This window comes from Brachycentrus maculatus, unplaced genomic scaffold (assembly GCF_059751285.1).
Source record: "Brachycentrus maculatus isolate JH-2025_06_01 unplaced genomic scaffold, ASM5975128v1 h1tg000017l, whole genome shotgun sequence".
In the NCBI taxonomy this organism is placed as follows: Eukaryota; Metazoa; Arthropoda; class Insecta; order Trichoptera; family Brachycentridae; genus Brachycentrus; species Brachycentrus maculatus.
This window is the reverse complement of record NW_028280771.1, coordinates 2484140-2496804: the sequence shown is the minus strand read 5'-3', so window position 1 is coordinate 2496804 and position 12665 is coordinate 2484140. Positions and strand designations below refer to the sequence as shown.

At 31.7% G+C, this 12665-nt stretch overlaps 1 protein-coding gene across 6 annotated transcripts in view; it reads right to left on the bottom strand.

Moving 5' to 3' along the window:
* The window catches only part of LOC148313203 (uncharacterized), a 56212-nt gene that overhangs the window by 29777 nt on the left and 13770 nt on the right, over positions 1-12665 (bottom strand). For all 6 annotated transcript variants that reach the window (XM_088266714.1, XM_088266697.1, XM_088266680.1 and 3 more), the window contains one exon: positions 8698-8741. In XM_088266714.1, the coding sequence (XP_088122840.1) occupies positions 8698-8731 (34 nt within the window). In that variant the 5' untranslated portion in view covers positions 8732-8741. The remainder of the gene's footprint in view (positions 1-8697; positions 8742-12665) is intronic.

Sequence of the window (12665 nt, the reverse complement as noted above, 5' to 3'; positions counted from 1 at the left end):
TATTCAGGTTTTACTTAAAAAGATCTGTTGCACAGTAAAAAGTTAATTTAAGTAGCTTGAAATATATTTTTTTAATACATTGTATTATATTTTTAAACTTTAAAAACGAACTCCTGAAAAATCAAGTTTTTTGATTTATGACGTTGTTGAAAGAATTGAGCGATATAAGCGATGAAGTTATTAAAAAGGACCGTGAATGATGGACAAACACTTATTTTCATCACATTAACTAGCTACCGATGGCAAGCTTGGAAGGAAAACTTAAATCGACAAGACTTACTTGGCCTGCCAAGACAAAAAAGGTTGAAAACCAGTGTTCTAGACATAAACACATGCAGGAATGCCAAAAGAGTCGGGGTCGTTACTGAGGAGTACTCAGATAAAGCTACGGCATAATTCATGACAGCTACTGAACGTACTGAAGATTTTTATCAAAACGATGTAAACAGGCATCAAAGCCTCGTTAATGCAACGAAGCCAATAGAAAAAGAAGAAATGGTAATGCGACAAGACAGAAAAGAGTGTAGTCGCTAAATGCATTAAGTCTGGAAACTTGTCCGCAACCGAATATGGTAATATGAAAAATGTACTTGATACAATTTGCAGAAGTCTGATATGAAATACAAAGATGTCGACGACGCGAAGTTACTTTTGTTCCCATTTAAGGCACGTGACTCATAACAATTTATTCAAGGATTCTCAAAAGCGGTCGGGTCCCTGTAATTTTGATAAATAAGCTATAAAAATGCATGTTCTTAAACACAAACATCTCAAGTTTCGTGCAATAAAATATTTTTTGCATTCCAATTATAAGTGATTCAGTATGAACAATCGACACACGTCTGTTTATTTCAAGCCAGCGGTTTTCCTGTAGATGTTACGATGTTAAAAAGATTATAATGAAAGACGAGATGCTTTGACATGTCGCTCACTCCTTTCAACAACGTCATATATCAAAAATCGTCAATATTCAGTTGTGCCTGTTTTCGGAATGCCCGGAAAATGTACTATATCCCAGTAAAAGCGGCATATTTTTAACTTAATATTTACCCGCTACAGGGCAGAAAGTGTTGTTTTTGCATTTTTAATAAATGGTATTGTTTTATACTTTTATTTAAATATACTTAATGTATTTCAAACGGAGAAAAAACCTTCCGGTTTTACCTAAAAAGATCTGTTGCACAGTAATAAGATCAATAAGTGGCTTGATATTTATTTTTAATACATTTTATTATATTTTTAAACTTTGAAAACGATCTCCTGAAAAATAAGGTTTTTTTTATATATGACGTTGAAAGGAGTGAGCGATGTTCATTTTCAAATGTGCGTATTGGTTTCATTTTTGTTGACAATTGTTTTGGATTCAACAACATTCAACTTATAAGATATCATTTGAATATATACACGAACAAAAATTAGAGAATATCTACGATTATACTCCTGACGCTTGCCTGAAAATAGTATTGAATCGAAATATTTGTGTATATTATTAGGACACAAATTAATATATTTTCGAAATGTTCAAAGGCTTATAGAAAGTTTTTTTGTTATCATTTGATTCCCTACGACCAATTTCAACAAATTCCACGAAAAGTTTCATTGGCTTGATTATTTTATGCCATTTCTATGATTGATATATTTATCTCAGCATATGGTTGTAATTTTTTTAAATTAAAAATTGCAGTAATGTGTTTTTATATCCAAAGTTTTTTGTAAGTTAGTAAAACTATGAAAATATTCATCACTATTCATTATCTATCACGACGAACACGATACATATACCTGCCAAATAAGATTAATATCGACAGGGAAGATCGGTTACAAATGATATGGTAGTAACTTTCTTTGATGAGATATCGCTATTGAAAATATTTATGTCCATGACCCGAATACCTCAGCGAACACACCATTTCTGTCAAACCAAAAATGTCTTTGCCAATTCTTTATGGCAAAGGATGTGGTATATATTTTTTTAGTTTGAACAGCTTATATATGATCATAAGATCAAATGGATCGCTCGAAATTGTAATATTTTCTTTTTTTTTCCTCATACAATGAATTGTTTTAACATTTTACCAAATACGTACCATATTTCTTACAAATTTTATTGTAAATTACCACAAAAATTTATTTCAATCAATTTCACCTGATACATTTTTATTTATTTATTTTTTCAAAACATATTACACACATACATAAGTCATATATATAATATTCCCGATGAGTAATTTTTATTTCTCATTTTGGGACATGGGATGTAGGTTAACAAGACTAGAACACAAATAATTAAGTAACAAAAAAGATTTTCAAAAATTACCAAAATTAATACATTGGCAAAATATAAAAACAATAAACAGGTATAATAAATAGGCAAAAGAACCATATTTCAAATAAATAAATGAGAAAAACATAAGGTAAGAAGCATATTTAAAATATATAGAATACAATTTGATATAAAATAAGTTTTGCGTATTTAAGACGTACAATTGAGCCTTGAAACATTTTCATCTTTTTCCCGAGCACTATCAATTAATAATGAGTCAGATCGTAATAATAGTTTTGCAAGTTGTCACATTCAACACATTTTAATATACTTATATGTATATATTTTAACGTAAAATGATTGGTGATCAAGGCTGGCTGGCAGTCCAGAGTAATATTAAATAAAAATGTGAGTGAAAAATCTCTGATTCTTATATTACTCCACCGTGAATCGATCATATAATGCGCAAACCTCTGCACTAAGATGTCGGATAAATTACATAGATGAGGGTAATTTTAATTAACGTCACAGGGCCCAAATCGGATCCTTGTGGTACACCTCGACGACTATTTTTAATGTATTGATCTATTTGATTCTTCTGCGAATCTAATTGGGTCCCAGATTGAACACCAAGTTGAAGGAAGTCTCGTTTATGCCACATCCGCGTAGGAGATTAGTTGGCCAACACCGCGTTGGTCTTCCTTGATCTGCCAACAATATGATAGTTGGATGTCGTCCAGGGGCATGGGCGCCTAAACGCTAAATTACAAGCACTTTTTTTCTGCAACGGCCCACACTAAGTCGTGACTTGCAGTGGACCAGACAAGACGGATGATATGGAGAAAGGAGAGATAGTGAATGTTTTCAGTAAAAATCAAAACGATTTATTTTTTATTTGATTATATTGATTCGGCAGTCACTTTGTGGTTAACCCTTTCCGGTCCCCCAAAATTAAAAAAAAAAAAACTAGGTAGACAGTTACATTCCAATTGGAAAAAAATCTTTTGTTCTCTGCTCCACATACTGTTGTAATAGATACGAGTGACAAAAATGTAGACTTGGAATTGAAATAAATAATACTAATGATGAAAAAAATGTCGAATAACATCCGACATGGGACCTAAGAGGATAAAATCGATGTCGAATGAGATGCGACATAGGACCAGTAAGGGTTAAAACATATATCAATTTTAAATTTTAATTTTACTTTTTAAAATACCAATTTTTCTTAAAATGCATTGTGACACGTGTTTCGATGCATTCCGCATCATTTTTAAACACTTGTATGTGAAGCTAAGTCTAATTTTAGAGTTGTGTCCTTGTAACGTTGAAGGATGAAGAGGGGGTTGGAGCTGTTTCTTATTTTTATTTATTTATTATTTATCAGTGGAAATATGGAATATAGGACGAAAGTTTTAGTCATTTATTATGGTTTTATTATTATTTACATTTTTATGAATTTCTATTGTTTCAAAATGTTGCAGTTTATGACTTCAATGAAAAATAGAACATGGCAGAATCAATTTGGTCTGTAAACTCAATATTCTATTTCTTCTAAATCATCTCAACTTTATTTTTAATTACTACATATGATTTGTTATAGTCCGAATAATCAATGCCAAAGTCAATATAAAAATGAGCGGTTACAACCTACTCGTACGATGTTCGCAAACAAAAGCACACTAAAACGTTTTAAAAGATTGCGTTTTTTGGTTGGAAAGCATCCAAAGGTTATAACAACAAAACACCTGACACAATAAATTAAAATTCTTCTGCGCTCTATCCTCTAGCTCAATGTTTCCCAAACCTTTAAGTCAAGCGCCCTCTTGGAGCTATCGTTGGTTTGTCAGCACCAACATCCCTCTAGCGTTGAAGACTTTAAAAGATTTAAAAATAATTAAGTTCATCGATTACAAATTACGGTTCAAATTAAAATAATCCTTCTTATATCGTGTTACTAACTCGAGACAGGATCTGAACTTCTTTGGTGTAAACCTGGCAAGATTTAAACAATCACTGACTCGATCTGTGAAATGTAATTCATGTAAAATTAATGGATTTTTGGATTTATTGGACTTAGTATCACCCAAAATAAAATAATCGAAAAATCGATTGTTTTAGAATCAAATGATCACTTCGCATGGTATTAATCGGTTCGCATTTTATGAAGTGCAAAATCATAAAATTCTGAAATGATTTTGCTTTTTTTGACAGCAGAAAAGTCTTGTCTTTTCCTCTGGTAATAATGTCCTATCTTATGTTCAATTGACCACATAACACGAATACAAGAAAATACATATGTCTTTTTATTTATTGATTTGGCGTTTAATTTGTGGAACTCCATTTTAATTTATGTATTTATTTTATTTTATTTTTTTAAATATTTTTTTATTATTGGAAAATCAACTGAGTATTTCGACAAAATAACATAATATGATAAAATACAAAAAAAAACAATTTCAATTATAGGTTTCCACCCAAGTAATCTAAAAATAAAACAATTCAAATAAACTATTAAATCAAACACAGATTTTTTGAGTCTACTAAGTTGTATTTTATTAAAATGTGTCTTTTGTTAATGAAATACAACTTAGTAGACTCAAAAAACTACGTTTTATTTAAAAATTAATACATAAATATATCTTTTTATAAAATGTGCCACAAAGTATCCGCGAAAAACATTAAAAAAAACACAAATATGTCTTTCTCCCTGAACCATCGACTATTAGCTATCGTGACATCGCCCACTTTGAAAATCGCTGTGAACTAGTCGAGTTAGGAACTTTTAGTTATTACTATAATTTTTCCTATGACGAATGAGCTTTCAAATAATGAACTCATTAAAAGCTGGAAAATGGACAAAGATAAATGGATATCTGGAATATATATGAAAATCTCAATTGGACAGTCGACATTCCCAGTTAATGAGGAATGCTCTCTTAATTATAGAAAAGGAATTCATAGCGTCATAATTCATTTACTTATTCATATTATCATGCATCTCCGTAGTGTAGCGGTAAATATATTTGATTTACTACGCGCCCCGGGTTCGATTTCCGGTACAGTTTACATCGGTATTCGGATGTCCAAAGTCAAAACACAGTAAAGGACATTTTTTTTGTAGTACGTTTTTTTTTGCATTTTCGGACTAAGTAGATTTTACTTAGTCCAAAAATGCAAAAATGAAACGTACTACAAAAAAATGTCCCTTACTGTGTTTTAAGTTTGGAGAGCCGTATTTAATCTAATTTAGGTCAGTTAATTTATCACCGAAACTGGATATAATATACATAGAATAAAATGATATTTTTTTTATAATTTATATTTTAAGCACTTTGTGATTTTCTATTTTAAAATTTAAATGTAACTTTTTTTTTAAATCACTATAAATATTTTATTATAACTTAATTATAATGTCTACCGGTTTCGAAGCTAACCGCTTCTTTATAAAATATTAATCAGTCTTGATAAAGAAGCGGTTAGCTTCAAAACCGGTAGACATTATAATTAAGTTAAAATATTTTTAGTGACTTAAAAACAAAGTTACATTTTAATTAAGTATATGATATTTTTTTAATTAATGTTTTACTTGGTAAATACCGCAATTTCTTGAAATCTATTGTTACACGTGTTTCGATGAATTCCGTATCATTATCAAACAAAATGATGCGGAATGCATCGAAACACGTGTAACATTAGATTTGAGAAAAAAAGTATTTATTAAGAAAAATTAAAATTAAAATGTATAGATATTACCATAAAGTGACTGCCGAATCAATGAATAAATTTAATTGATAAATGCATTTTCGTTAGACTACACATATATATGTATATATATATATATATATATATATATATATATATATATATATATATATATATATATATATATATATATATATATATATATATATATATATATATATATATATATATATATATATATATATATATATATATATATATATATATATATATATATATATATATATATGTATAACACATGAAGGAAAGGTGATCAGCCCTCCGCTTCCGGTACCAGTCCAAGGTAATATTGAATAAATATAAGTGTGAAAAAATCATTTATATTTATTTGACCTCCCCTGGTAATCGAGCCCGGGACCTCTAGTACGGTAGCCGAGCGTGCTGACCATTACACTACTGTTACCGATAGTCTTGTGATTTTAAATATTAATTTATTAGCCAATAATAACACATCATAAGAACGATCCATTGTTCTGGGTCTTTTCAACCAAAGGAATCTAGCAGAAGATTCATACAACAAATACTTATAGTATCTGTGTGTTTTATAATGTTATTGTTTTCGGATATGCATTTTTGGACTGTGGCTTATTGTTTACGGTAGTGACACATAATTCTCAGCTTGTGAGACTTAACTTCCGCTAACTGAGACAGGATGTTAATGATACGAATATAATGGCACTTACATATAAATAATACTAACCGCATAGAATACACAAATGAAATTTCGTAATTCTTATCCGGCTAGGAATACGGAACACTTTATTACGATGTCGCTAACATCTATGCTTTTTAACTGGCAACACAAGTATAAAGTTGTATTTTTGGGTAAGCTTTATCGCTCACTCCTTTCAACAACGTCATATACCTATAAAAAAACTTGAGTTTTCAGGAGAACGTTTTTAAAGTTTAAGAATATAATAAAATGTATTAAAAATAAATATCAAGCCACTTATTGAACTTTTTATCGTGCAACATATATTTTTAGGTAAAACCTGGAGGTTTTTTCTCCATTTGAAGAATATTTAGTATATTTAAAAATAATAATAATAATAAAACAATACCTTTTCTTCAAAATGCAAAAACAACACTTTTCGCCCTGTAGCGGGTAAATATTAAGTTAAAAATATGCCGCTTTTGCTGGGATATAGTACATTTTCTGGGCATTCCGAAAACATGCACAACTCAAAATTGACGATTTTTGATATATGACGTTGTTACAAGGAGTGAGCGATATGTCAATCGCCGATATGATTATACGAAATAAAGATTCATCCCACTCTTTATGCGTCAAATACCTTGCGATATTTATAATGACTATTGTACTTTTCTTTCATAGTTGTGTCGTTTTATGAAGGCACTTTTAGTGTTATTTAGTTCATATACATTTTTCACTAGACAGCTATAAATTTACTCTCGTTTTATGATTGGATCGCTTTCTGACCTGGCAACATCAGAAATATTGATTACTACGAGCTCTATGTAGAAACAATATTATTTTTGCAAACAATTTTCGTTCTGGTGCCCGCACTGTGATGGAAATATAACTGACTTGGGAGGATTGAACTCTATTCCATCGAAATTTGGTGTAATAGAGTGGAATAGATGTGGTTATTTAACCCATAATAACTAAACATTCGTCTGGCGGACTACGCAATTAAAAACGTGAAACCTTATCAAAAGTATTTATTAAAAATAGGAACCGGCTACATGGCACTTAAGCTTGGTTTATTAGGAATGAATGTAAGAGACATTTAACAATAAATCACTATTCCGCACAGCTACTACGTAGGTCAATATTGTGCGATCCACAAATGGCATTGTATCTACAAATATAGTTTAGTTAGCTAGGGTTAACAATTTCGCCATGGCAGATATCTAACCTTAAACCGATTGCACATTTAATCGCCATTTAAAATTTGAAAATACGCTACTGGCAATTTTTTGACATGTTTTTTCAGGATAAAAAAACAACATAAATGTAGATTTTAGATAGCCTATATGTGCCTTTTTGTATTTCCACTCTCAAAAATCAAATACTTACGTTTTAGTATCAAAAAGGCTTAAAATTTGATTTAAAAAAACGAAAGCAAAAATATACTACAATATTTTATCGAAGCACGTTTGCTTCAATTATATAATACTATGTCGAATTATATAAAGAAATCATTTATTTATCATTGGTCGATGCATACTCCGACCATATCAAATTATATTACTTAATAAATCATTGACAATAGATCAATACATGCTTCTACCACATCGAATCATATTTGAGAATAGATCAATACATACTCCTACCACATCGAATCATATTTGACAATATATCAATACATGCTTCTACCACATCGAATCATATTTGACAATAGATCAATACATGCTTCTACCACATCGAATCATATTTGACAATAGATCAATACATGCTTCTACCACATCGAATCATATTTGACAATAGATCAATACAAGCTTCTACCACATCGAATCATATTTGACAATAGATCAATACTTGCTACTACCACATCGAATCATATTTGACAATAGATAAATGCATGCTTTTAACACATCGAATCATATTAAGAAATCAATTACAATAGAATTATTTTCTTAAAAATTATTTGAGGCCACCGAAAAATACCTATAGATTTTTTTTTAAATATACATATATTTCTTACCTCCAACTGGATCATCCTCATCGACGTGTATCATTTTGGATGATCTGGAAAAAATTAAAATAATCAATTAGTTTTATTACACATGCAGTTATTAATAAAAAAGAAAAATATAATAAATCGCCATGCCCAAGGAATAATATACACATAAGAAAAGATGGTTACCTATTGACATTAAATTATGTAAAAATATAAGTTTTTAATAGTCTTTATTTACAATTTATTTATTTTATCAGACACTGGATCTTTTACCTTACGCATGATAAATAAGAATAATTATTATATGTGTCTCAACTGAGCCAAAGTATATATCGTTTTTATATGAAGGGAAGATGGAAGTCTGAGCATTCCAGGGCTTACGAAGGGTATTCGACTGAAGTTCAATAATGAGCAGAATGGTGAACATTTTACAAATGTATAAAGTGATGATTAAGCCAGTCAAGTGCCAGATCGTAAGCCCTGGAATGATCAGACTTCCATCTTCCCTTTGTTTAAAAACAATAGAGGTTTCATCTCGGTTGAGACCAGCGTTGTGGCAACAGTGGGTTGGGTAAGGGAAAGGCATAGTAGGCACTGATCGTGTTTCTACATGTGAACGCGAGTAATACAGGGTAGGCACTGCTTTTCTGCCTATAAAGAATGCACGCTTCTGCTTGAGACACCTATAATTATAAAATAAGTTTCTAAGGTATCTCTACATGAAAGAGTACGGCTATTATCCTTGGCTCTTCCCGACCGAGTTTCTCCAGGGTATGCTTGGCTACAATAGTTTAGAGACTAGAAGGAATGTGTATTTGATTACGCATTTTTATCGATTGTTGCGCGGTATGATCGATAATCCTGAAATTATCCTGACCATTGGTCTTTACGTTCCCGATAGTTACTTAAGACAGTGTCAGCATAGATTGTTTCACATTCCTATACACAGGACCAGCCTGCCGATGGTTATGCCTATAGGAAGAGCTACCGCTATGTTGAACAATATCTCATTGGAAATTGATCGGTTCCACGTGTCTGAAGGAGTTTTCCGAAGCGGGATTCTTCTACACCTTTAGCAATAGTATTCTTGCATATTTTCGATTTTAATGTATACACTTTAAATTTTAAGTTTGTAATGTGTATGTTAATTGTAAATAAAAAATTGAATTGAATAATATATTGGCTTTATTTAGTTTGACTATGGAGTATCGACCTTTGGTCTAAAAATGATAACGATTTTGACCCAATTCCCCTCAATTGAATCGATGTGAAATTATGCACGTTTGTAATTTTTTACTTCAAATTTGTTTTGAAATTTATAGACCCGATAATGTATGCAAATAATTCGTTTGATTGGCGAATATTTACGTTGGAATCCAGGCATTGACCAGTTGTAAACATCGCATCCGTCTGCCCTTTGCTTTTATCATAACAGTCTTTGTGTCCGAATTGGTTTCTGGTTTTCAATTAAATCCGTTTTTATCGGATGCATCTTAACGCGCGCAAGAACGTGTTTATTGAATTAATTTCCGGTTTTTTCGGCGTATTAATTTTTATAACCGAATCGATTGACGGATGGTAGATAATTAAAAAAGTAAAAAATGACTGCGGTAAGCCAAATAATTTTTCATCTCTAATTGTTTGTAAGATGGATCGATATAACATCACCAGATCTGCTTATTACGAATATTTTGATCAAAAGCCAAAATACAAAGTACTATCAAACCATTTAGATGCATATGTTTTCGGCCAAATATGCAGTATATGCAAAGTAAAATGGTCGAAAATCTGTATTTCTATTATTTTCAGACACTTTTTCATAGTAAATAATTCTCATCCTGATGATTTGTAAAAAATACATTTATCTGTTGCGTCTAGTTCTCACAGAGTGTCAAATTCTCACAACTTTATAGAAAATAGGTGATTGAAATAAAATAAAAACCGAATTAAATAAAGACTTCTTTACAAAAAGTCGTTACATAATTTGGTTTTTGAATTCGATTGGAGTTAGCTTGGTTTTGAGATTATTTAAGAACAATTCACCTTTACTAGGGTAAAAGAAAAAATTCTAATGATAATAAAGTCATACAAAAAAAACGGCAAGAGTTGAGCCTTAAGTCAACTTTTAAAGCGGTATCCTGTCTTAAAGTCTCTTTAAGAGCTTAAAATTTAAGCTTGTATTATTTATTCTTTTATGTGCCTCCGTTTTGTAATAGTTAGCGTATTTAGCTACTGTGCTAGAGGTCCCGGGTTCGATTCACAGGGGGGGAGGTGTGAAAATAAATATTAGTTATTTACACTCAAATATTTATTTATTATTACCCTGGGCTGGTTCCTGAAGCGCAGGAGTGATCGATCGCCTTTCTTTTGTGTAAGTAATGATCAAAAAAACACTGCATCAGTACGATGCAGTGCCTTATGCACCATTGGGTGTGGATTACGGTTAGAAGAATTATTTATTGGCTTGTATGTTAGCCTTTTTGGATACCTAAAAATGTTCTGATTGTAGGTTTGATTCCCCGGAGCGCAGAATGCACTAAGAGTCGAACGTAAAGTCAATCGTGTGTTGGTTTTCGAGATGAAGATTCCTGGTCGATCAGTCGTCGTCTCGGGCGCGCGGAGCATCGTCCAGGGTCAAGGTTTGCAGACCAGAATAACCGCGTGTGGCTGCCAGAGCGGCCCTTCCTCGATAGTACTATGCCGAACTCATATACCTACACGCTTGTACATTAGTGACAGAGATCTTCAACGTTGAACACAAAAAAACATATTTTTATATTAATAAATTCATAGACCAAGGAGAAGTTATTTGGAGCAACTATAAAAGGCATGCGTCGGCGTTGGACGGGCGTATAGAGAACTCAAAAATATAGTTTTCATCAAATAAACTGTGGAAGTTACTGCTCCGACAAGCTACCCAGCTCTTACGGACTTTCCATAGACACGAGTATATTCGTAAATCAATATATTAATTTATTATTATAAATATAATTTATTTGAGTATATAGAAGGCACTTTCGATTTACGGTGACGTACATCTGAGGTAATAAGCGATTGTTAAAATCAAAGAAAATTTAACGATAATCATAGAAACGTAACACTTATTGTCTATGGTCAATTTTGACATTGGTTCCGCAATCTTTGCCGCCAAACAAGCTGTCATTTATAAAATAGCTTGAATCCTCGCCAAGTCGAAGAGATCCTCGGCTTGCTGAATCCCGTTCCACTTCCAGGATATACTTTGAAGCCTATATTCATCTACCCTCCACATTCTCTATACTGGAAATGATGGAACTTTTATATCCCATGATGCATCTCATGTACTCATCTTTTATTCGCTTGGTTGGGATCAGAAATTGGCGAGTTTTCCCAATTCCACCTAGTTCCTCTCCATTGATCATTCGGTCAGTCGAATATTAATATGCAGCATTACGTTATACACACATTTTGTGGCTTCTATTTTTTCCCACCTTTCCTTCAACCATTATAATGGACGACCTTTGAAGGTTTACAACTATATACTGTTTATATACTGAACACAAGCAAATCTTTTGTAGCATTTAACAAATCCCAGCGTCCGGTGCGACTTCGTTCAGAAGATCCATAGGTTATTGTACGATCAATTTTTAATAAATCAATATTAACCATTATAAGGTTGACCTTTGAGGGTTCACGACCCCTGCTATTTATGCACTGAACACACAGCAGTATAAAATTTGCTGCACTTAACAAACCGTCTCAGCATCCGGTATTAAGAAGGTCGATAATACACAAAAGATAAATGTGGAGGTCCTCACAAAAAGTAACATTTCCAAAATTGCACAAAAAATCCTTTAAATGCAAATGCAAATCCGTACTGTATTCTATCGAAATATTGAGTTGCGACAAAACGTGACCGATCCTGTGTTAGACCAATATGAAATAATTAAATCGCACCTAAACGAAATGAAATACCGTTTATAATACCGTTTATTATTGAAATACATAGTGAT